The sequence below is a fragment of the Esox lucius genome, chromosome 16 (genome assembly GCF_011004845.1).
Source record: "Esox lucius isolate fEsoLuc1 chromosome 16, fEsoLuc1.pri, whole genome shotgun sequence".
Lineage (NCBI taxonomy): Eukaryota > Metazoa > Chordata > Actinopteri > Esociformes > Esocidae > Esox > Esox lucius.
The window spans coordinates 24,500,784-24,527,710 of NC_047584.1; the positions used below are offsets into that span (position 1 = coordinate 24,500,784).

Consider the following 26,927-nt stretch of genomic DNA (forward strand, 5'->3'; position numbering starts at 1 on the left):
GGAGGATGGGGCAAATTGACGTCTATATGAATGCCCGGACCAAGGGTTTTCCAGCAGAACATTACCCAGAGCATCACACTCCCTCCACCAGCTTGTCGTCTTCCCGCAGTGCATCCTGGTGCCATCACTTCCCCAGGTAAACGTTGCACATGTACATGACCGTCCACCTGATGTGAAATATAATGGGACACACTGGACCGTACGACCGTGCAGAACCGACGCTCGCGTGCCCACTGTAGGCGCTTCTGTCGGTGGACTTGGGTCATCATGGGCACTCTGACCGCTCTGTGGCTACGCAGCCCTATAAGCAGCAGGGTGCGATGCAATGCGTGTTGAGACACATTCCTCCTGTAACCACGATTAACATTTTCTGTGACACGGTAGACCAGTTGGTTCAGACCAGGCAGGTTAGCCTTCGTTGCCCTTGCGCATGAGCCTTGGGCGCCCACAAACCTGTTGCCTGTTTGTGGTTTGTCCCTCCTCTGACCACTGTCAGTAGGTACTCACCACTGCCGACCGGGAGCATCCCACAAGCCTTGCGGTTTCAGCGATGGTCTGACCCAGTCATCTGGCCGTAATAAATTCACTCAGGTCTTTACTCCAGTACATTTCTCATGCCTCCAACACATTGACAGTGAGAACTGATTGTTCGCTTACCATCTTCTCTACCCAGACCTTGACATGTGTCCTTGTAAGGAGATGATCAACGTCATTCGCTTCACCTGTAAGTGGTCATAATGTTTTGGCTCATCAGTGTATATCCATCAGTGTATAATGGGCGATGCTGCAGAAGGTCATACCAGTCATACGCATGCATCTGTGTGTCTTTCCTCATCGGATGTAGTCATGACACCCAGGAACCAAAATCCAAAGGTGAACCAAAACACGCCAAACATTCATGGATATTTAGAAAGCATGCTTTTTCTAGCTAATTTCACTTTTAGTTAAATAACTGCGTTGCTGCTTTTAGCCTAAATGTTGGATGTTTAAGAATGTTGACATGAAGCCATGGGGAATCATTTGTTTTTCTACTCCAAAGGTTAATCCACAGATAATAGATGACGCCTAATTAGTTTTTAGTGAGTTATCTTTGAATAATCTCTCCTTTGTTTGTCTTTCAGTGACCCATGAGGGAAAGTATGCTTGTAATAATGTATAGATAGGAGAGTGGAACATGCAGTGAAGTGAGCATCCAAAATAGAATAATACACTTTTAATATAATAAAAGGTGTGTTGTTTTGGATGATGTGTCTGATGTGTTTTCAAAACTGCAGGTGTGTTTTTTTTATTTTGTTATGTTGCACAATAGGTACATTTGTGACCACCCAAATATATCACATAAAAATTACACGTCTCACCTAACAATCAGTTATGCTTCCGGAATTTACATTGTGAGCATTCTATCTATTTTTCTGTATTTCACCTGAATTCCATAAGTTGCTGTTGTCCCCTAACAGATGTTGTTAAAAGGACTCCTGAGCAAACTTAATTACAACAAATCTGTCAGTTTAAGTCAGCAAGCACTAATCTATGAATTTCACATGACTGAGAATAAAGATATGCATCTGTTGGTCACATGCCTAGAAAATAGGTACTTTTTTATTCAGTGGCTGGTGAAAATAGGCATGGGCTAATTGCACACTGTCTCAAGTTTTGAGGTAGAGTGCAATTAGCCCATGCCTATTTTGTGACATTGTGTTGCATGACAAAATTGCCAATTTGACTGTACAGTATGGTAGCCTTTTATTGTCCCCAGCATAAGGTACATCTGCGTAGGATCATGCTGTTTAATCGGCTTCTTTAAATGCAACACCTGTCAGGTGGATGGATGATGTTGAAAAAGGAGAAATGCTAACTATCAGAGATGTAAAGAAATAGCTGAACAAATTCTGAAAATCTTTTGTGCATGTGGAAAGTTTCTTCATTCAAAGTTGAAATTATAGGGGAATATTGGAAGGGTGCTGGAGATACTCCTGATAAAATGTAAAACATTGGCCACAAAATGCCTTTAATTTGTTTGTAGGCTACCAAAATATTTAAGAAACATCATAGGTATGTTACAGATAGATTTCAAGGCTTTTACAAATACATTTTTCCCCTCCATTTTTGTCTGGTGATATAATATGTGCAATCATCCATAAATTGAATCATTATATTACTAATATTATCCAAGTCTGAAAACGGGTGGTTTTGATGTACAGTAGCACATATCAATACATACATGACATCACACAATTCTGCGGGACAATTTTTGGTTCAACAGGAAATAAAACCAAAAAAGAGAAGCTTTTTATGTTGCTGGTGACTGAGCTGTGCAGTCCCAACACTGGGTTCACAATTCCTTATTTTCCTCCACATATTGTAGGCTGCAATATGTCCCCCCACACACCACATCCTATGCTATTAATGGATTCAAGCCATGGACATTTTTATTGATCTTGGTTTCTCTGTTATTCGGTGTTAAAGCAGTCTGTTATTTCAATCATTTTGTGGTATTAAAATGGTTATTGTATAGTATTTAAAGTCTCCAGTTATGTAAAATGACATAAAATTGCATAAAATGCATTAATAAAAGGCCACATCTTTTGTTGTAGCACCTCACGTTCTGCAAAGGAAGAAATGGTCTTGTGAATTCTGGAGAGTAGTTTGATTCCCTCCTTCAAAGATTTCAGGGAAAGCCACGTGAAATTAAACCTAACTTAAAGGAGGGCCATCCATTTTAATTTGAAAGAGATCCAACTGTCTCTAGGCACTCCTAGTACCTGTGTTGGTTAAGATGAGCTCCCCTCACTCTAAATTAAACCTGGATAGCATAAAACAGCTACATTTATGTTTCTCTACTGCTTCACAAATCAGTGTCACACAGACAATATGCCTAGGGAAAACACAACACATGGCGATCATTTCTCACATCTATATGGCCCTCTTTGGCAGTGATCAAGGTATGCCTTTCCATAAGATTGACATTCCTTTTCCAGCAATGGGCCCAATCGTTGACAACCAAAATATTAAAAACTGAGTGGGTTAATAATTACCATATCCTTGAAGATCCAGAGGGACTCAATAAAATTAAATGACTGGAAATTTGCCAGTTTAAATGTAAGGATATAGACCATTTATTATCTGAACTGAAGTCGTAAGCAACATCCGCAGAATGGCCAGCTATGTCAATTAACATTCATTGATTCTGCAATCGATAATGTTTAATTGATGTAGGGATGTAAGAAACACTCTCCCTGACTCTTTTCAACACTGGATCCTATGATCCTTTGGTGTTGGCTCACAAATTCTTGCCATCCCCCATTTTGTCACCCCTGTGAAGCTGAGAGGATGTTGAGATTGCATACTGTAATCTGATTTGAAGCTAACTTGATTGGTCAACACCTCAGTTAGAATTAAATAACTCCCAGGTGGTTATAAAATAACTGAATTGCATTCTCTCAGTCTCTTATCCTTTTGTTGGAGATTGGAAGTATGTTCGCGCAGCTCAATCGGTTTGTCCAAAAAAATGGTTAAGTGCGACATGCGAACGAGGTGGGCTGAAAGCTTAACCCTGGCATTAACCGTAACCATGAATAAAGTGGTGATTGAACGCAATTACATGAGTTGGGGCCTTATCCACCACACTGATGTAGAGAACCAGACTGTCCATCTGCCAGAGTTCAACCTCTTTATGAGCACCTCCGGGACCCAGGAGTGCATTTATGTGTGTGCAGGCTTTCATTTCAGCCCAGCTCTGACACAAGGCCTGCAAAAGGACTGCCACCTGCCCAAGCTTCCCTTGTGATTATGCTACTAATTCCAGCACAGTGTGATTCAACCAACCATGCCAAGCTGTGTACAAGGGCATGCCAGGGCTCACATGTGTACCAGGCATAAGCCAACACACACACACACCACACACACACAACACACACACAACAAACACCCCTCCACCCCAGCTTGGCCCAGTCCCGCCGCAACACAATATCATCCTACAGGAAACATGTCACAAGTTGTGATGCATAGGTGAATACATTTCGGGCAGAGGGGTGAGGTGAGACAGGAGGGAGACCAGTTAGAGGGCAAAGAACGGAGGGAGTGATAAAGCGCAGGGGGCATGGGGAGGTAAAGAAGTGGTGGGGAGAGGGGGTGAATCGACGAGAGAGAGGTTGGTATAAGAGAACTGGCTAGTCTAGGCATTAATTGCATAAGGCTAAACCTTTCCCCCTTGAACATTTTTGTACTCACTTAAGCTTTTTCAATGCTCGATCACTGTGACGAGAACCCCCCCCCCCCCCCGATTTAATGCAATTTATTCAGTTATGTGTCATGTCTTGTGATCGATTTTTCTACATTCGTACCCGATTGACTCTTTTCTGCTGATACCAGGCTGGCCACTGGGGACAGAGGGACAGTCACAACTCATGAAGCGGTAACCAATGACAACCCAATCACAGGTCAGAGCCCAGAAACTGCCATCCTGCATCAGGACTGATACAGCGGAGTCACACGGCCTCCCAAGGGCACCAGGCATTCACAGCTCTCTCACGCACTCACTGAACAATGCCGTCCCTATGAACACACTCCCTATACTATGGGGCCACATCAAAGGTTCGGCCGAGTACAAGCTCCACTGTTTACAGTACTGTCTCTTTTTTCCCTCTAGTTCAAAAGTTGCGCTCGCCAGGCCAGTCAACTCATTATAATGTCAATACCCTGTTGCCTCGGGGAGCCGATAAAGAGGATTGAACCAGACGGAGAGGTGAACGCCTTGCTTCCACAATGAATATGCCTGTGTGGGGTGTTATTATGGGCTGTTATTATCAGGAAGAACCATCAATGTCGGTGTATTGACATTCAGTTGAATGGCTCTGTATTCACAGAGCTGCACGCGTTCGCGCCGGACAGGGATCTCACTTGTATCAAACGCGTTAAGTCGCACGACACAAATAACACGACCCGATTCGCCCTCGGAGGGGGGGGGAAAAAAGAACCGTGGACTTTTTCATTTCAGATGTTTTCTCCTTTATTCAGTGGCTGGTGGTCTACGGCGCGCCCCGTCGAGCGCTGGGCCTAGTACCCAGACTCGCCGATGCGTCTCATGCTCGTGAACCTGAGGCCCCCCATGCCCCCCGCGCCCCCCATGCTGCCCATGCCCAAGCTGAAGTGCCTGTACTCCCCGGGCCTCAGGTACATCATCCTGCCTCGGAAGTGGGGCAGCTCGTACATGAGCCAGTGGCCGTCTGTCACGTGGCAGGACATGCAGCTGGTCATTCGGTAGCGCTCCGCGATGTTGTCGCAGTCCTCCGAGATCTCGTGCGCCTGGCCTCCCAAGCCCTCCCTCTCGTAGATCTTCATCTTGTAGGACCCCTTGTGCAGGGGGACCACGCGGCAGGACCTCAGCCCGTCGGTCATTCTCATGGTCTGGTAGTCGAAGTGCTCCCCCTTCCTCAGGAAGTGCTGGTTGCCCGTGTAGTTGGTGCGGTCGTACAGCACGAAGCAGCCGGCCTCCACCTTGCAGGAGTGACAGCGGCTCAGGAAGGCGAACAAGTCCGGACAGTCGGAGCTGCACTCGTAGGAACGGCCCATGAAGTTCCTGTTTTCGAAGAAGACGATCCTGCTTTTGAGGTTCTGATTTGTCATTTTGGCTGGATCTCAGTGCTGCTGCCGCTGCCGCTCTTGCTCTGAAACTAGTATCCTGTGGGTTTTAAACCTTTCTTTTTATACCTGTGGCCCCATTGTACAAACCCCTCACTCAGCAACATGGCATTGAGGCCCATAGGGCACTGAGGTTTTTCAACATTCCGTGGACCCGGGTCCGTCAAAAAACCCTAAAAAGGATGTTTCTCTCAGAACAAAATAACACAAAGCCTTTTTGTAATTGTTAACAATAAAGAGCTACAGCCTTGGAATTGTAAAGTGGGCATATTGTTTATCTCACGATACCTTTCCAAGTTTCAGTTTATGTCCTTTGTTCAGTTGTTTTTTTTTAAACAATTCCTGGCACTCTGCTCTGCACTTCTTTGTAAACCAATTATGTTTTTGACATTTGTAAAATGTACTTTAATCAGATACATTTGACATGACAGTTTATTGTGTTTGAAAAAGGCATTTCCTTGTTATATGCACTTCATTTTGTGTGAGTCAATAATACACACATGTTAATGGTGGTGTTGAAATACATTAATAAGGTCAAAAATAATTATCAGAATTATCTTTACTCAGTTATTGTTACCACTTTACCATATTGTTGTGGTTACTCCATATTGCTTACCACTGGACATTATGATATAATTACAGGTACCTAGACAAATCAGTCACACACATCTGTATCCATATTAGAAGTAATTTACAGCCTACTTTAATTCCATTAAGATAACTTTGGTTGTAACTATAAAAGTTGCTGTATCAGACTCTACTCCTTTGAAGTATGTGAAGATCAATTAATTAACCTGTTTCATGCGTTGGTGTAGCTAACCACTCCACAGAATTGAAGTATGACATTGAAAGCGGTTGCTAAGCCGGTAAATGCATCTGTTAACTGAATGTTCAGTCCCTGGGTGTCTGGCTGCTTTGCGACTGATGGGTTCAGATACATCCAATATCATGTGGTCACCTTTTTAGTGTCATAAGTTTAGTCAAAACATTTAATGTTTAGAAAACTTGTAAGTATATTCCAGTGTCCCCTCCTGTCCCCTCCTCCCCCTCCACTCACAGGAATCTAGAAGTTGATTAGGTCAGGTCCTGTTGGCCCTCTGAGTCAGCATCTCTCCTCTTGGTAAAGCTTCATTGCTCCATTAACTCTCTGGCTCCTAAGTAAGCCTTCATAATAATACGACAGCATAATAAAACCAATGATTTTTAAGGCATAGACTAGATGGAATGCACCACAAAACAAACACTTAAATTGTCTTTCTCTAGGATATATGGAAAACCAAAACACGCAACAACTGCTATTATCCAGTTACTTGCAACTTAGTTTATATGTATTAATCATAAATAACTATAATTTTCTGTTGTAGTTTCAGCCAATGTCAGGGCTGAGAATAACTAACCTTTTCTGTTTCTTATCAAATGCTTTCAAATATGTGATAACTATCACTATTCATAGCACAAACGTCACAACAGATCATCATTTATTTTATTTATATATGCATTTTTCATTTGCAGTATATATGCTCTTATATTTTAATTGCCTTTCGCAAAGAAAGGCTCTATTTACTTTTCATGTGATTGTGTTGTTAAAATGAATTGTTTTGTAAACTGTCATTTTAAAAACTTGAGTACAAAACTCATTTTTGGTCAGCATGTCGGTGTCTTGTTATGGAGGCAGATCTGCCCCAAGTCAGAAATCATACAAATATTTGCTTCAATCTAACTCTTTAAAAATTCTAGTTGGCACATGAGCTCCCCTCTCATCACTGAGTCAACTAATGAAATTATTTCAGAATTTTGAGATAAATGACAAAAAGGATCCAACTTGGCTGACAGTTTTACGGCATGGTGCAAAAATCTTAGGCACCTGCAAGTCAAACTAAAGCCACTTTTTTGGGGAGTATTTATTTGTAAAAATATATATATATATATTTATAGTATATATATATATATATATTGTGTATATATATATTACAAGTAAACACTCACTACCAAAATAAATGGCTTTAGTTTGACTTTCAGATGCCTAAGACTTTAGCATAGTGCTGTGCATTCAAATCATTGACATCTTACCACACTGCAATTGATTCAAAAGATAACTTTACTGTGAAACAGAATGAATCCATCAGCATCAAAACTTTAATGCAATGAAATCATATCAATTCTGCTCTTTCTTAAACCAGTTAATCTAACAGCAAACCATGACAAATCCATACAAAATCACTGTTTAAATGTAATATGCCACAATATGAAAAATTGCAGGATGTTCTTTCACTTTATGTCTAACATGACCCATTGAAATTTACTGAATAGGGAATTACCAGGCCTTTAGACCCTTGTTTAATAAAAGGCATGATCATCAAAGGCATCTTTCACAATTATTGATGCCAATAAATAATTCATAATTTAGAACATGAGTGCACTGTAATCAGGTGAAAAAATATAAGTACTGAAAAACAATGGTGGCATTAGTCTTTGACACTGCAGTAAATGTCTTCATTGTTCATGCATCTGGGGCAATAGCTTTTACCAAGTCGGGGAATCAGCTCATGACACTCATACATTCACTGTAATCATGTTCTGTGTTTTACAGAGTTTGGAATTAGCAACAACAGAGGTGTAGGATCGATTCCCACTGGGGTCATGGAAAATGTGGGTCGTCCCTATGGATGCAGTGTTTGTTACGCAAATGGCATGTTACGCATTACATTGTAGCTGACAAAGCAATTTACAGCATTTTTATTTTGGTTCTTTTTTTTTTGGGGGTGTAAAGGTTCATAACATACATCATTGATCTTGTCAGTATCCAATAAGAAAATACATGTAATGTTCAGTCATTTTACATTTTACATTTTATTAGAATATCATGGCAATAAAAAGTACCAACGCGTTGCAGCTCACATACCTTCTTCAGGGTGCACAAAACAGACATTGTGTACAACATAAACAACATAAATCAATCAACTGTTCAGAGAATACGCAACAGGGTCTGAAGAAAGAGGTACAGCTAAAAACACATTGATACAAATAATAGAGCATACTGACACCAAACAATATAAAACTGGCTGCAAAGTTTAATCATTTTCAATAATTTTATTTAGGATTATGGATAATTCGCTACATACTGGGAAAATACTACAGGATTGGGGGAAAACCTGTTACTGTGACTGTGCCTTTCTGAAATGGGGATTTCATGTTGTGAACAGAAGGGACCAATTTTCCAGACAGGTCTTGATCTGTCATTAGAGAAGCAATAACACTATTGTAGATGACAGCAGTCATCAGTCATCATCGTTATCATCAATTACCCTTTACAGAGCTTTAATGTGGTGTGGGTAGAGGCCTATTTGTTTCTATTAGTTATGTTAAGCCACTGTATTCACCTTATTTCTATTGGGGTCCAGCCTTTGTGCTGAATACATAAAAATTGATTGTGATAATACCAACAAATAAAGTCCTACACACTATGTGCTTGTCTTCCATTTTATATTTGATCTTCCAATTAGCATGCACCTGGGGAAAAACCATTAGGCATGATGAATCCAAGCCTGAAGGAGTTTAGTAGGCTCAAGGGCATGGCAATCATTTACTGTCCACCTGTATTTAAATCAGGTTTTGTATTTTACGAGTTTAATAACATTTTACAAATCTGATGTTGACCATTTGAGTTATTGTTACTGTATGTAACAAATACATCTTTTATACAGGAAATGTTTCCCAAATAAAGACAAATGGGGACTTTTTGATTAATAAAAATGTTATTGGCTAATACAATAGCCTAATGCTGTTATACATGTATTGCAGACCCTCTCATCCAGTGGCAACAGTGAATGTGCACATTTTGGTATGTGACCCTATAGTTGGAATCCAATCCAATGAAGGCCGCAAAGAACCACATAATTGAACTTTATATGGAATTTGCCCTGTTACTTGCACTAAAGGAAACGTCATCTTCAACATAGTATTTGAACCCTTTTAAATGCAACAAGTCATAATAAACACATTTTCACAAGTTGAGTGATGTGTTGTTTTAGGCAGCACAAGATGCGCATCAGTAAGCCTTGCAGGATAAACCTGTGTCATGAACCCTTCACAGATCTGTGCGACAAAGCCAATCAGACCTACAGTAGGACTATATGCAAAATCGAATACCCCGGCCATCTAAGTAACTGTCTTTTGGCATAAACGAATACGTGTAACTAGCTAAAAAAGCATTTGTTAAAGCCACACATTTCGCTGGAATGTTTTTCTGCAAATATGTGAATACCGCGGGAATCGTACCAGGAATATGCCAGTCCTAATCGAACAACTAAGAACAGGCAGCCTACTAAGCTCTCCCTCAGCTGCGCACATCAACTGAAAGCAAGACCATCAACTGGCCCGAACAAGTAGCTAAAATTTACGCTGGGACAGTACATATATCCTCTCAGGTTTTTAATCTGGTCCTCAATTACACTAGTAAACGAACCTGGTCGCTGTATGTGTGGGAAATTGCTTGTCTGAACGCGGCGCCCATTTACCATACCAATACATTTGATTGACAGGATATGGTAACAGTGGATTATATTCAGTTCAGTATAAAGCCGTTATGTAGTAAAGTGATTCTGCTTTCTAGATAGTTACTTAACCAGTTTAATCCAAAGAAATGCATGATCCTTAAAGATTGAGGCAGCAAACACTCTTTTAAAATCTGATAGCTATTTATCTAACAACAGCATTTTGTTGGTGAATTCTTTTAATAATTTCTTGAACTACATCACTCTATTCTGAATGCCTTGCTGTCATGGAATGTTTAGTCAAATATAACCTATTGGATTATATAAAGCATAGACATATTGCTATCTTTAAAATATTGCTAAATTGGAGATATTTTACAAATATTATTATTGTCTTTGTTTTATATCTGTAAAGTATTTAAAATGCAGTTTCATTTTAGAGGCAGTGATGTATTCTTAACAGGCTTCTCAATATAGGCTCATGTAAATTAGTCATTAGACAGAAAGTAGGCTACATTTGTTTAGTTCTTACTTAGTAATTGTTTAGTTTTATGTTTGGTAATTATAATACATTTGAGTGTTTTATTTACTAAAGTGGTGGGCCATGGTGTAACAGTCCAAGTACAAAATCATGAATGTCAAGTTCTAATGCTTTAGTGGAATGTAGGCCAGCATTGCACCACACAAAGGCTACTATGGCTACATCATTTCAATCTAAACCGTTTTTAGATTGAACAAAAAACATACATCCTTGATCTTGTCAGTATCCAATAAGAAAATACATGTAATGTTCAGTCATTTTACATTTTACATTTTATTAGAATATCATGGCAATAAAAAAGTACCAACACGTTGCAGCTCACATACCTTCTTCAGGGTGCACAAAACAAACATTGTGTACAACATAAACAACATAAATCAATCAACTGTTCAGAGAATACGCAACAGGGTCTGAAGAAAGAGGTACAGCTAAAAACACATTGATACAAATAATAGAGCATACTGACACCAAACAAAATGAATGCTAAAAATAAGGTTTTGAATATAAAACTGGCTGCACAGTTTGATCAATTTAAAGCATTTTATTTAAGATTATGGAAAATTAGCTATTTGTAAAATACCTCCAATATAACAATATTTTATACCTTAAATATAGCAATATTTCTATACTTTATATAATACAATAGGTTATATAAGATTAAACAGTTTTTAGGTTATATAAGATTAAAAATGTTTTGTAGGATACCGTTATATGCCTAAATTGTGGTCAAATAACCACAATAACATATTGGCTGCAGTCTGAAACTGGTACAGCCACTTTACTGTAATTGCTTGCTGGAAGTTGTATAGAATTCTGACAAATTTAAAGTCTCCACTCAGGAGGGCTGAGTAACCCAAAAAATCCTCAGTAACCCAAATGTGAAGGAACATTGTTGGCCATGGCAAAATACTTTTCCCCAGGTGACAGGACCATGAGAACCTCTGGCATAAAAGTTGTGAAACAATATCTTTTCACTTTTACTGCTGATAAACTGTGGTCATTTTTGGATATTACAATGTAAACATTCTACATAATGCCCTTTAATCCTACACAACTTCATTAATCCTATCAATACATTTTGAAAACTGTCCCACTAGAATGAGTGGCTATAGGAGCCAGATTAATGAATTTAACACTAGCTAATTATGACCAGCTAATTAATCTGATGGAAAGCAATCTTAACGGATACACCTGTCTAATTACTCCAAAGATTCACTGAGTGCGTGTGCGTGTGTGGGTGGAGACAACCTGAAAGTTAAGTGTTTAAATCTCAGGGCTGGAATCTCTTACTGATGAACTGACAGTTAATTACATTTATAGCACGGCATTGTTAAATTCCCGTTCTGAGGTCACTAATTATTGATCGGTTGAGTGAGGCTGGTGTCCTGAGAGACAGAGGCTATAGAGACAAGACGTTTAAGCTGCTGGTTAGCTCTCAGGTTTCAAAGTTAAAAAGTTTTCCATGAATTTAAAACTTCCCCAAAAGTGTGTGGTGCACCTACTGTAGTTTCTGTGAACAATTCCCACTGTAAACTATTCGGCTTGTCAGTAGTTTTCATGAGACCTCAAACTTTATATTTTCCTGCTGTAGTTTCTCACCTAAGTAGTGCTTTCAGTCTCATGAAAAAGTTATTTTCCTCATGTCTTTAATGCCTCATTCATTTAATGGTAGTTTATTAGAGCACCAAGGCAGGGGAGGCCCTCTGAAACCGTGATTATAATCACTGCTAACGGGTGTTGATCCATATGAGGCTACAGGATGTCATCTTACATTCAACCAAGAGAACTTCATTGTGCTTCTAAATGAATCCCCAGACATCATCTATTGATCACACTTCAGTCATTATATCTAAAGGCACAACACACTTCACTGCACTACAGTGGTAGAGACTGTCTCTTTCCATCAACCAGCCAACTTTTCGCTTAGTAGTATGATGTTTCTTCCCAGAAAGTGTCTTTCTGATGTCGGCCCTGAAATAGCAGGGCGTCTTTTAGCAAGTGGACCTTAAGGCATAAATAGTCCACTTACTCTGTCATCAAGAATCCTAGGGGACCTAGAGGTTCCTGGGGCCCTCCTTCCTGCCTGTTTAGGTGTCCTCACAGAAGCCTGCTTTGGGCAGCTGCTGGAGTGGAGGCTGTTACAAACCTGATGATTGAAATAAAACTAGAATCATCCCCCTCTTCCCTCTTCTGCCTTGCATTTCATTTGGCCTCCTCTGTTCATCAAGACATAATCTTCCTCTCAATCCACCTCTCCTTAAGAATGATTCCTCATTTCTCTTTCCTCCTCTTCCCCCTCTCCTCAGCAAGGCAGGAGCCAGATGGTTCTGCCATTTATACCTCCTTTTATTTTGTTTTCCTGGCGCAGAGACAACTAGCCTTCATTAGGAGAGAGAGAGAGAGACAGAGACAGAGAGCAGATTGACAATGACAAACAAACTGTTTAAACAAACAGGCAGACACATTTGCTCTTCTGGACATTAAAACACACACCTTCAAACTGGTGCACAAATGTAAATGTGACTTTACCTGAACTCAGAACAGTACCAACATTAAATTGGCACTTATAAGCACCATTTGAAGACCAAAATAATTAACAAAATGACTGAATGTAGCTTTTACAGAACAAAGCCACCGCTCCTAATGAATGTGTATGTAAATATTCTGTATTACTGTTGTTCAAGTGTCAACGCTACTCTAGGAAGGCAGAGCAGCAGGGCTGGGCTGAGGGACACTTGAAAGGCACACAGACTGTGTGTGGTTCAGTGTGTATCAGTGTGCCGAGGACTGTGTATGTTTAGACTGCCCGTGAGTGTGTGTGCATGCAGCGCAGTGTTTGTTTGGCATTGTTGTGACTGGTGTGTTGTGATCGTTGTTGGGGCTAGATTGTGAGCGTGCCCAGTGCAGGGCTGATCGCGTGCCAAGTGCTCCCGTAGGGCCAGCTGTGGCTCCACTCTGCTCAGCCACCGTGAACACAGAACAGACAGAGTGCTGCAGAGAACTCTCTCTCTTTGTCTCTCTCTCTCTCCCTTAGCGGCTTCCTCTCTCGGTTCCTCTCTCTCACACCCTGTCTCTTGCTTTTTCTGTCTCACTGCATTTCTCTCTCTCTCTCTTTAGTTCTTATTCTTTCTCTCTCTCACTTTCTATACTTTCTCTGTCTACCTCAAATGTTCTCTCTCCCTTGCTGGCCCCCTCTCTCTTTCACTTTTGTTCTTTTCCTCCTTGTCTCTCTCGCTCTCTCTGTCTTTACTTGTTTCCCTGTTTTATTTCTCATACATTCTTACATTACTTTCCCTAAATCCGCTCTTAGTCAGATGTAGGTCTGGATCAAATGCTTTGAAGAATTAGGCCCAAAGCAGTTTGTAATTATTTTGATACAGTGTCAGTTGATGAATTCCTGTGTGATTGTAGAATGATGCAGAGTCAATGTGTTGTATTGGTTCTTCTGCTGAAGGAAGTGATTCCTGCTCATGCATTGTGAAATGCAATGTACCGTATTCAAAAAATGTATGCATTTTTCTTTCTTTGCATATTCTGACCTTGAATTAAAGATGAGGTTTTTTTGGTCTGCAGATGGACGATGTGATGGTATTTTTACAGATTATATGTATTTTGACTTTGACTTGATTCCCTAATAATCCCATCATGTTAATCTGGTTTTGTGAATCTGTTCTTCTACTTTTTGTCCATACCCGTATTTTCCATGACTGTTATTGATGAATTCATAATGTGTAAATTGCCCAGCCAACAACCAGGATTTCGTTCACAGGTATTCGACCAAACACAAGGAGCCGCAAGAGCTTAACCAGTCAAGACAGCCCTGTCTGACACCCACCCTTCAAGCGCTGGCACTGTTGAGCAAACTGAACTGTCCTATGTAAAGTCCAACTCCACAATGACACAGTGGTAGGTTTTGCACAATTGATATTGTACGGCCCTAACATGCAATGATTACATTTGGACACCGATATGCGCTGACAACACAAGGGTCAAGCTAAAATGAACTTTTCAGGGCTTTCATCTTGTAATCAGTTGCCCCATGATTGTTTTTGTTTACCTGAATTTGTAGTCTTTCCGTTGAATAGTGTAAACCACTACGACTGTGCCCATCTGCAATATTGATGCATCAACCAGATGGAGTGACGAATTACATGTGCACTTTGGCATTAGTGCCATCCATTTTGCTGACATACGTGCAGATTTGACTCAAACAACATTTAAATGTTTTTCCTAAACATGTCAGGGAATGCTGATCTTATGACGGGGTAGCTGCAGCACCTCTACTTCCCACAGCAATGGCCACATACTGCCATTTTAGTGATAGTTACCTTTCCTAACTTCCTATTCATTGCAAAATTTGATTTAGCATACATTTTTCCTCTGTAAAAGCTGTGATTTCTTTATTCTTTTGGTTTTAGCTGAAGATAAAGCCAAATACAAATTGTAGTAAACATATACTGGGATATTTATGCAAATAATTTTCATGAAGGAGGATTCCAATACATTTGTAATTTAAGCATTCCTAGCACTCTTGTCCCAATGATTCAAATGTTTTATAGTTCCAAGATTTGAGTAGATCTCAACCGAATTGAGTACATCTCAACCAATATTGCACTTTTCTCACTTTCCAATTTCTAATGAATTGAACCTCAGATTGGAAAGTTTCAGAATCAATTTAATCACTGTGGTTTTATTAAATCAATGTAACATTTTTTTTTTATAAATTCCCTACATTATTACAGTTTTTAGGATTTATAAGTACCAAATATTTGCCTAAATATGTTTTTCTTGTCTGTTGACAAAATTCAAATAAATTCACATTGAAATGTATTGCTATAGATACATGTACTGCATAAAATGTGGAAAAGTACAAGGGGGCGAATACATTTTAGAGACAGTGTAAAAATAAAAACTCTAGGAGACAATCTGTTGGCCAGCAGGTGGGAGGGTTTTCAGCATTTGAGTCACATACGTTTAATGCGCACAAGGCAGGCACACAAGATAAGTTAAGATAGATTTGATTACTAGCTACCAACAAGTGTTCAGGAAAGTCCTACTCTTCGATGAGTCCAGCCCCTAGAGCTCTGACCTTGTTGTGACATATACGTAGTTCCCTCCTACGTTGCCATGGGTTCAGGTTGATTTACTGCTGGGACATTCTAATGAGTATGTGTTCTAGAAGCGCCGGTGGAGACTGATGACATCACCCACTCCTTGAATGCCCAACTCGTTGAAGTTTGAAGTTGTGTATAAACTTTTATTTTTTGCTTAGTGTGTGTACTGTTTTTACTTGGGTTATTGCTCTTGAACAGTGAAGAGTAGAAAGCCGGAGGACCACTTTAATACATCATTAGCATTTAGTTCTAATAACTAGGCTCATTAAAGCATTGAATTAGCAGTAGATTCCTCTGCCTCCTCAGTGTTTTCCGTCGTTAACCAAACGAACCGTCTCGGCTTCTAGAGGATTATTGAGATGTAAGCAGAGTGGCCTGTGATGTCACTTCACAGCATCTAAAGCCGGAAGCTTGTCCCTGTAAAAGTGTGTTCAGTGGCGTGTAAGGTCAGAGCTCCAAACAGCACACATCCATTATACCATTCTTCACTCAGCTAGTGTAGAGGTTCAGCAGTATTTAAGGTACATCCAGAAAAGGTCTGGTTTGTGTTATGGCTTAGCGGTAATGGAGGCAGCACGCACGCCCACTCACAGACACAGCAGGTTGAATTTAAGAAGGTCAAGATCGATTGGCTCTTTTATTAGTTTATCCCCTGTGTCACAACCTTGAATAGGTAATGTGGGATTGATTGATTGACTGGTTCTTCAGAGGAGGTAAACAATGGGAATTAGCCCTAGATTTACAGTGCTGACTCTCTCGCTCTCTCTTTCTCACTCTCTGTCTCTCTCTCTCACACACACACACACACACACACACACACACACACACACAGACATACTGTACAGTACCTCTATGCATCACTGCCATGTGATCAATGTAAAGGGCTGATTGAACATAACATTTTTCACAAAAGCATTGGAATACAAACACTTTCTAACACCAGTGGTACCAGTGGATATGATAATCATGTACACAGTTTGACTCAGTGAAAGAAAGGCATGACACAGCCACGCTGGGGCAGATTAGCCGATGCTATGGCTCATTATGTGGAATAATGGCTCATACTTTGGCATAATTGCTACAACATGAGATCCTTAGGAATGAAATTGGCCAGCAGTGGTCATTCACAGATGTTGCTTGAAAACGATTCTAGTCTTCTGACTGACCGGTCTCTGAATCATTTACCCAGGCACAAAAAGCGCATTCTAGGCTATTGCAATTACTTCAAATTATGTATGTGGCAATCAACTGCTTTACCTAACAGAATAATACATTGAATACCAGCTGTACCCTATACTTTGATGTACTGTACTTCTACTCATATTACTCAAATCTAATTAGGATATAAAAACAAAAAAGGGGTTTTGGCCCAAAGGTGGGGAGGAGGGCAGAGGGGGAGTGAAAACGGCCTGGTTAGAGGGGCTGTGAGCAATATTTTGCCACAGTAGGAGACAAAGTTAATGTGGTGTTTCACCCTCCAACCGACCTGCTCCTATTACAGACCACTCGTACACACTGCATACTTGAGTACCCCTTGCCGTTTTAAAGCTAATTCCCTGTAATTCTAAAAATGTGGCCATGGCCCATGACTTGTTCATATGCTATCTGTAAGAGGCCCCCCAGAATTGTTTTGTTCCCTCCTTCCACACACCGACACACCCACATGCATGCACATACATACACACACGCACGTACACACACACACACACACTCCCACAGTTGTCCTTCTCTCTCAATTTCACGGCAGTTCTTTCCTCTATTTGCTTGACAAGACAATGCATAATAGCGCTGGAATAGACCAGGCGGGGTCGGTAAATGAGAGTAATCAAGCTGTCGTGTCCTGGTGCTGTTCAGGTTAGATCCTCTCTCTCTAATTATCATCACAGAAACCAATGTTCCGCTTTAATTGTTCTGATGAATGAAATATTACAGAGAGGAGTCTGGCTGCAGCCGAGCGGAATAACAGCTTTTAGCTATAAAACAAAGAGAGGGAGAGAGGGAGTGAAGGTGACTCTGGAAAGATGGAGGGAGAGAAAGGAGAAGGGAGACAGATGTGAGAGACAGAAGAAGTAAATGGGTGGAGATAGGAATGTAGTGAAATTATGAAAAGAGAGGACAAAGAAAGAGGGTTAGAGAAATGGGTTCCGAGACAGTAAGACCAGGGCAGGGAAACATTTGATGAAGACAGTGGGGTTCTGAGAAACAGGAAGCCAGTGGGCAAGGAATGGGGAGAGTGGTTAAGTGCAGTGTAATAGCTGTAAGATAACACACCGGGAGGTGTCTGCCCAGTAATAAGGATGGATCGCATTGTCTCTCCTCTGGCGCCAGTAGACTGGCTGGCACTCCATAAAGACAGAACTACATTACCCTATTATCCTTTATTACATCTCAATGCAGGACTCTATGCAGACACCACATAATACTCTTATCTTTTATTACATCATTATACTTGATTCTGTGAAGACTAAACCACACTACAGTATAATCCTTTATTATATCACTATACAGGACTCTATGAAGACACTACATAATTATTTTTATTTTTTTTACATCACTATATGTGAAACTTTGAAGACAGAACTACATTACACTATCATGTTTTATTACATGTCTGTACAGGACTCTATGCAGACAAGACATTTCAGTGTTATCGTTTAATATATCATGACACGCAACTCTATGAAGACAAAACTACAGTACACTATTATTCTTGATTACACCCCTATGCAGGTCTCCTGTGATTCCATGAAAACACTATAGTACACTATTATAATTTTACAGGACGCCATGAAGACACTACACATATCACACAATTATCCTTTACTACATTACTGCACTGGATTATTCTGAAGAAAATATATTAGTTTTATCCATTATCACATCATTATATAGGATGGAGGCTTCTGATCTGTTCTACACTAACTACAGGACAAGTTATACTGTTTGCCCTTGTCATTAAAGCTAAGCTTAACAGAGGTTTGTGCGGTTTTAATTAATACCCATGGGATACAGCTTAATTTGACTGCTAAATTGAACTTGATCTTAAATTACACTGGTCAGTTGGTTTGCTTTGTTTTTAACCAGGGTTGTGGAACTCATTTTGCCCAGTTGAAAGCATTTGGTTTTCAATGTCTGGAAGACAGAACTGAAAATGTTAAATTTTTTTTGCCATTTCATCTAGCTTTTGTTTCAGTGATTGTTTGTATGTCTAGAAGAGACTGTAAAACTGTATGGCCAATATAATATGAATAGATTTTTGACAATACTATCTCCAGTTGCATGTCATTATTTTCTTTAAATGACAATTTGTACTAAGTTAACATGGGGAATTGTTTAAAGATGGCCCTATCAATACAGCAACACAGTCCACTTTAGATTGATCGATAGGCTTGTGGGCGTCATACAGAAAAAAACAGAATGATCCTGTTTCAGAGACTTCTGAGCTAGAGTCTATTTATGAGTTTGTAGCTCCTATCGTTAGGACTTTGTGTTCGTTTATGTGACAAGAACAGTTTTAGAAAAAAAACACTGAAAACTGAAATCATGCGGATGTATCTCTGGTGGAAAAGTTGCAGCGAAAATGCAGCTTTCAAGGCTTTTCCCGTTCAAAAGGTTTGGGTATTGCAGCCATTTTTTGTGACTGATCTGTTGTTTCTGGAACTTTTCACTCAGACAGACTACAGCATACATTCTTCAAATGCAATACATAAATGCCTAATATAGGCCGATTCACAGCAGTCTGAAGAACACCATATTGCCAACACAAACACAAAGGGAATCACGGGTAACAGAATGTTGGGATGTCGTGCCAGTCTCCCATGTGAGACAACTGACTTCAGGGAGTTGCAAGTCTGCTGATAGTCTTTCAGTCTTTGCATTAACGATTGTTTGCAGTTGTGCTAACACTAGATGGCAACTTCACCAGGGACAAGGAACTGATTTCCACAAAGATGTTGATCCTGACATCTCTCAGAAACGCAGCTTAATTTATTATAGTGATTGAAGTTCTCCATCAATGGATTTGAGTATGTCAGCTGTTAAAAGCAGGGGTGTCAAACATAAAGCCAATTCAGTGTATTTTGTCTTTTTATTCAAACCTAATCTACATCGAATGCTGGGATGAAGTGGATCAGTTTAAGGATTTAAACAAAAGTTGTGAAATTGCGAAACATTCCTTGAACACTTGAATTTCTCTTCAGCCTGTCAACTGTCACCGTGCTTTGAAGCATAACATTTACTTCCTGGAAGAGGTACTGTATTACTGCATATCAAATCATCATTACACTTCGTAAACCAATCAGTTGGCATACTCTAATCTCTTGATGGAGGAGCTCAGTGTCACCAATAATGGAGTGTTTCTCCAATCTCTCTGGTTGAACATTCTTATTGAAATCAATTTTCAGCCCCTCTCCACACAAACCTCTAGTGGCTCACAGGGGCACAAACAGCAGGGTGGAGGGAAAGAACAGAGGGAAACACCATCTTCGCACTGTACATCACCACACACACTTCGCAAGGGGAGCTTAATTATTGCTGGGAAAACATAGACCTGCTGAACACATAGGCGTCAACACTTACATACATACACTCAAAGTGCTGCCCCATGTTACAAACAATGCCGGTCTGAGCATTACTCACAGGCTACAGCCATTAGGGAGACTGGTTCAAGGCTTTCTCCTCCCTGCACTGTCTGGAGTGTTAAAGTGTGTGTGTGTGTGTGTGTGTGTGTGTGTGTGTGCGCATCCAGAGATGATGAATAGCAGGAGAGCAGGAGAAAGGCCTCTTCAAAAGCACCTGTTTATTACATGTGGTTGGACCATGGTGGGATTCTGAAGGTCCGTACAGATTGTCTTACAGAGAGAGGGGTGAATGTTATACATTGAATTTTTGGAGGTCATCAAATTCTAAAAGAGTTCGATGTATAGTAGCTCAGATGACATGATGGTATCCACACTATCCAATGCTATATAATAATCAGAAATGTTAATTCAAATCTGCAACAATGCAGATATTTGAATGAGTGTGTGTCACGATTGAGAGTCTTGAGGTTTAGTGAGTTCACTGAGCCATGTCTGTGTCCTGACTGTGTGTGTATGTGGTCATAGCGTGCCTCAGCTCCCTGAAGACCTCAGCTAGCAGTACATTTTACACTACATGTAACTTGTCCTGTAAAATGAATCTTTATACTACATTATTCATTCCACTTAGATAATACATAATGCACACACACACACACACACACACTCTCACAAAGTGTGTGGTTGAGACACCAACAGTATTTTCACTCTACTTATAAGTTGGGACTTCTTATTTTCTCCACTACCGCCCAGTAACAAGCTATATTTGTCCTAAAAGATGTGTGGATAAGTGTGTAAGTGCACGACTATTACCTACAACAATCTATAGCAAACTTAACACAGCCTCTGTGATGGTCCATGAGGAGAAAAGTTAAAAGCCCGAAGTGTTGAGGAAGGCTTTTAACTGGCTGGTGATAAATCACTGCTAAATTGCATATTCAAACTATTAGGCAAACAAGACGGTCGCCGGCCGGGCTTACTTCAAAAGACAAGAGAGAGCTGGTGGGAGGAGAGAGACCAGTGACATGAATGTATAATGGGCTCAGAACAGAGAACAGAAGATTTGTTCCAAAATGAAACATTTTCAAGTTAATTTCTTTTGTCCTTGGGGCTCCATCTGGGCTGTGACTCCTGTGTTCGGACTAATCTGAAGCAGATTGGAAAGGTAAGGGAGCAGAGCCCAAGATCACATCAGGAATGGATAGAAACATTGCATAAGCAGCTCTACCACTGAACCAAATGCAGCTATATAACCATGCCAGATGATTTGGTGGTGGTTGAGGAAACCGTACACTGAGGACTGGGTAACCTTGCCTGAGACCTGACACTGGGGCCACCGCATCTAATACCCCCCAACGATTTTGCTGTGAATGGACAGAATCCAGTTCCAAAAAACAACAACAACATGTCTGTATACTTACTGTTAACTATACCACAACTTCTCAGCGTAGCAGTGTAGCCAAAATAATTTGTTGTTTCTTATCGCTGTCCCAGCTGAGTGTGGGCTTCCTATCGGCGGGCTGTTATCTTCATGCCGCCCCACACACAGCCCCCCCCCCCCCGACTCCGTGGTCTGGTCTGGGTCTTATCAGTCTGTCCTCCTGGAGACTCCTCCATAACCCTCAGGCCTCTCTATCCATAGCCTGGAATCTCCTCTACTCTCCTCTATTCTGCTTTACTTTATTCCTCCTCGGACAGTTTTGCCGGCCATACTTGTTTGAAGTCGGCGCCTAATATTTCATTGACTCCCTGAGTGGTGCTTGCCAATTGTCACCATGACACTGACCTACTCTGTTTCTCATGCCAGGCCTGCGTGCGCTGCGTCGTGGTGCGTGAACACTGACAGGGTGAATAAACATTTTGCCTGGGAATTGACGTCGCACAGCCTACAGTAAACGTCGCCGTGTGCACATGCAGATGTGACGCTGGCTCTCCTGCTCGGCCATTGATATTCAGGCAACACTACAGTTAGATTACAAATGAGACCACCGAGCAGACTGCTTTTTCACAGTTAGCAATTACTCTGCAACATTCCGCTACATGCATATTAAATGACAAATAACCCGACGTGGTAACGCTGCTGAATGCTGTATCTATTTAGATTTGGTGATGATAAAACTCCTGCAAGCTTCACTAAGGTCAAATTCCCATGTTGACACAGCAAGTGCACCGTATTAACAGTCAAACAGGCTACAGCCGGGTGACTGGACCCATTTGTCCTGCATGTTAATATCGATGGCGATACAACCGTTTTACAATATTAAACACGCAGCTATTGTTCTTCAGATGGCATATTTAGATGGATTCCGTGGGGTTTGCAAAAACAAAAGCCAACAAATATGGTATAAAGAAATTCATTTGGCAAGATGGATCAGAATCTAATTATGTCTTGACCTTTTTTTTTTCTATTTTAATAACTCTTGCTAGAGGAATTAAATAATAATTGTAGGCTTTCTGCTCAGTGGTTTTCTTCTCTGCTCTTCGTCATTAGAACAGAGCTTTTCTTTTCTTGGCTTGGCTGCAACAATTACAGGCTGATTATTAGAAAGCAAAGAGCATGAGACTCGAACAAATATGAAAAATTTATTACAATTATTTTTAATATGACACTGATGTTCTGAGCATTTAGGGCAAACCATGAGTCTTGATCATGGTATAAAAAAGTTATTATTTCTAGATCATACAGTGGATATAAAAAGTCTACACACCCCTGTTAAAATGCCAGGTGTTTGTGATGTAAAAAAATGTGCCAAAAATAAATCATGTTAGAACCTTTTCCACTTTTAATGTGACCTATAATGTGAACAATTCAATTGAAAAACAAACTGAAATCTTTGAGGGGGATAAATGAAAAATAAAAACCCTACAATAACCTGGTTGCATAAGTGTGCACACCCTCTTATAACTGGGGATGTGGCTGTGTTAAAAATTAACCAAGCACATTCAAACTCATGTTAAATAGAAGTCTTTACACACCTGCCATCTTTTAAAGTGACTCTGATTAATCACAAATAAAGTTCAGCTGTTCTTGTAGGATTTTCCTGACATTTTCTTTGTTGCATCTCAGAGCAAAAGCCATGGTCCGCAGAGAGCTTTCAAAGCATCAGAGGATCTCATTGTTGAACGATATAAGTCAGGAGAAGGGTACAAAAGAATTTCCAAAGCATTAGATATACCATGGAAGACAGTCATCATCAAGTGGAGAAAATATGGCAAAACTGAGACATTACCAAGAACTGGACGTCCCTCCAAAATTGATGAAAAGACGAGAAGAGAACTGATCAGGGAGGCTTCCAAGAGGCCTACCGCAACATTAAAGGGACTGCAGGAATTTCTGGCAAGTACTGGCTGTGTGCTACATGTGACAACAATCTCCCGTATTCTTCATATGAATGGGTTATGGGGTAGGGTGGCAAGACGGAAGCCTTTTCTTGCAAAGAAAAACATCCAAGCACGGCTGAAGTTTGCAAAAACAAACATCAGCAAGTCCCCCAAAACCACGTGGGAAAATGTGTTATGGTGTGATGAAACCAATGTTGAACTTTTTGGCCATAATTCCAAAATGTATGGCACAAAAACAACACTGCACATCACCCAAAGAACACCATACCCACAGTGAAACATGATGGGGGCAGCATCATGTTTTTCTTCAGCTGGAACCGGGGCCTTCGTCAGGGTGGAGGGAATTATGAACAGTTCCAAATACCAAGCAATTTTGGCACAAAACCTTCAGGCGTCCATTAGAAAGCTGAAGATGAAGAGGAAGTTCACCTTTCAGCACGACAACGACCCAAAGCACACATCCAAATCCACAAAAGTATGGCTTCACCAGAAGAAGATTAACGTTTTGGAATGGCCCAGCCAGAGCCCAAACCTGAATCCAATTGAACATCTGTGGGGTGATCTGAAGAGGGCTGTGCACAGGAGATGTCCTGGCAATCTGGTGCTTTGGAGCACTTTCGGAAAGAAGCGTGGGCAAATATCGCCATGCCAAGATGTGCCATGCTTATAGACTCCTACCCAAAAATACTGAGTGCTGTAATAAAATCAAAAGGTGCTTCATCAAAGTATTAGTTTAAGGGTGTGCACACTTATGCAACCAGGTTATTGTGAGTTTTGATTTTTTTTCCCACCCTCAAAGATTTCAGTTTGTTTTTCAATTGAATTGTTCACGTTATAGGTCATATTAAAGGTGGAAAAAGTTCTGACATGATTAATATTTGTCTCCTTCTTTTACATCACAAGAACCTAGCATTTTGACAGGGGTATGTAGACTTTTTATATCCACGGTATGTTCTTGAGCAAAGCTAGATTACTATGATATGTACTTATTAATATACAAAAACTAAATATGTCTTTTTTTGGAGGGTATTCATTGTGATTACAAAATGTCTCTGTAATAAATTTTTCATCTAGATTCATAATGAATTACACTACTGGGACTTAAGAAATTTACATTAATAACAGCTCTGTCATGACAAATGAAAGCCTCATGTAAGATTGGCATTCAAATTGCTACATAGCAGTCTGTACTAATCCATCAATTTGCCTTAATGCCTCAGAACATACTGTACTTGGGGAGTTTTCTCTGTGTGGGTTTGGAGGTAGATGTGACTGTGTTAAGTCTGTTGACTACCTCCTGTTGTTGACACTTAAACAAGCTGTCATTTTCCTTGAGAGTTAAAAGACTGTTCACATCCAAGTAAATCTATTCAGACAATCACCCACTACTAATTTGCACACTAATTGACAGCTTAGTCTAACTGCAGTGGTGGGTGATCGAGAGAATTGTTTTTGTGTGGTCCGCGTGCATGCGTTCACGTGTGTGCGCGCGTGTGTGTGTAACGGTCACAGTCGAGTTACAGGTGTTAGCCGGTGACAGTTGGAGTAATGAGTGTCGACAGCCCCTCCTACTCAGCGACTGTTAGTTATACAGTCCAAACATTCAACAGCTGGAGTGGATTACCTCCCCAACACAGACAGGCTCCCGGGATTACACATGAACACAAAGACAACCCTCCACATGTGCTGTAGGCCAGGGAGACAAGCCGTACCTAGAAGACACCCTGTGACTGGTCTCTCTTGCTGGCTGTCCTACTCAGCTGTTTCAATACCAAACACAAACTTCAGACACAAAAGGCCTAGAAACGGATCACCGTTATGTTGTGACAACTTGTGTGGAATGACACGATGTATTACTGAAAACACTGCTGCTTCCAAACAAGAAGAGATCCACTGCTCATATGATGCGTTGTTATGAAGTAATTAGGTTCCATAAATCAAGTAGAGTTGCCCGATGGAGACTGTTTCCAGATCAGATGGGCAGGGCCAGCTGAGTTTTAGGGCCTGTTAACGTTGCTCTACATTCTCCGAGACCTGTCAGTGAAGATTCGGGACGCTGGATTATTTTGTTGCGTGAACTTGCAGATATCGATAGGTAGAGACACCACCATCCGAGCACCCCAGAGTTTTGCAAGTGCGAAACAAATTGTATCAGAACTGTACCAAGGTTATGCACAGTGCGTACACATATCGCTCACTTTCCCACAATTGACAAATACAATCCTGTGTGGTACATCTTGAACATATCAGGGTAAATTCAAACGCTATGGAAATGTTAATGCAAACTAAGATAGTAAGTCTATCTAGCATTTTATTCTCTTTCTCGTAATGTAAAAAAAGCCTTTAGATGGGAGAAGCAAACAGAGGGGGCGTTGGGTGGGAGAGGAAGAGAGGAGAGATAGGGAAGGGAGAAGAAAGGGGGATGTGAATGGGGGAGGGAGAGTGGGAGGTCAGTGGGAAAAGGAGGGTGGAGGTTGGAGAGGGAACGGTCAGTGGGAGAGGGAGGGAAGACGGGGGAGGTGGGAGAGGGAGGGACAGGGGTGAGAGTGGAGAGTGTGAACAGGTTCTAGGCCTTGCTGAGTGGCGGTCAGGGATTTTCAACGCTCTTTCCCTGGTCAGTTAGAAGCAGACAGACTGCAACAGAAAAGCCTCTCTGACATCACATCAGCAGGAAAGCTCCTCTGGGTAGATCTGCCCCTGGACAGGACAGCACGCCTGCTGAATACTGCAGCACGGCTGGTCACACACACACACACACACACACACACTGGTGTGGTGAGTGGGGTATCAACAGGGGAGGTGTTAGGGGGTTGTATAGGCTGGATGGGAGATTTTCCTTGCCCCGCTCCTCCTCCCCCTTTCTTTCCCCCTCCTCTCCCCATCTCCCACTCCTCTTCTGCCAGTATACCTGTCCCTTTCCCCTTCCCTGCTGACATAGGAGGTGAGGGTACAATGGCGTCTCCGTGGTTACCCCCTGTGGTTCTCCACGGCTGACCTCTGTAAATAACCTTAATTATGCGTGCCTCAGCCAGCGGGCGACATGCTTAGAGGGGTGGGGAGACGGGGGGCTGTGCCTGGCGTGATTCACACCGAGCTGATGGGTTCGATTGACTGGAAACAGTGCGGGGGAAAGAAGTGGGCGAGGGGGGAGGGAACACTGCCAGTCTGGCTAATGTATGTTTTGGCTGGTAATGATTGAATACGGTTGTAGGTCGACAGG

General features: G+C 41.1%; 1 protein-coding gene across 1 annotated transcript; it reads right to left on the reverse strand.

Moving 5' to 3' along the window:
• Nucleotides 1-4,987: 4,987 nt before the first annotated feature.
• On the reverse strand, nucleotides 4,988-5,661 carry LOC105016394 (gamma-crystallin M3). Its single transcript, XM_010880200.3, has one exon. It carries the CDS (start codon nucleotides 5,623-5,625, stop codon nucleotides 5,056-5,058), a length of 570 nt encoding a protein of 189 aa, XP_010878502.1. The 5' UTR covers nucleotides 5,626-5,661; the 3' UTR covers nucleotides 4,988-5,055.
• Between the last annotated feature and the right edge of the window lie 21,266 nt (nucleotides 5,662-26,927).

Coding starts and splice junctions, on each gene's coding strand:
- LOC105016394 (XM_010880200.3), bottom strand. CDS start 5,625: ATGACAAATCAGAACCTCAAAAGCAGGATCGTCTTCTTCGAAAACAGG.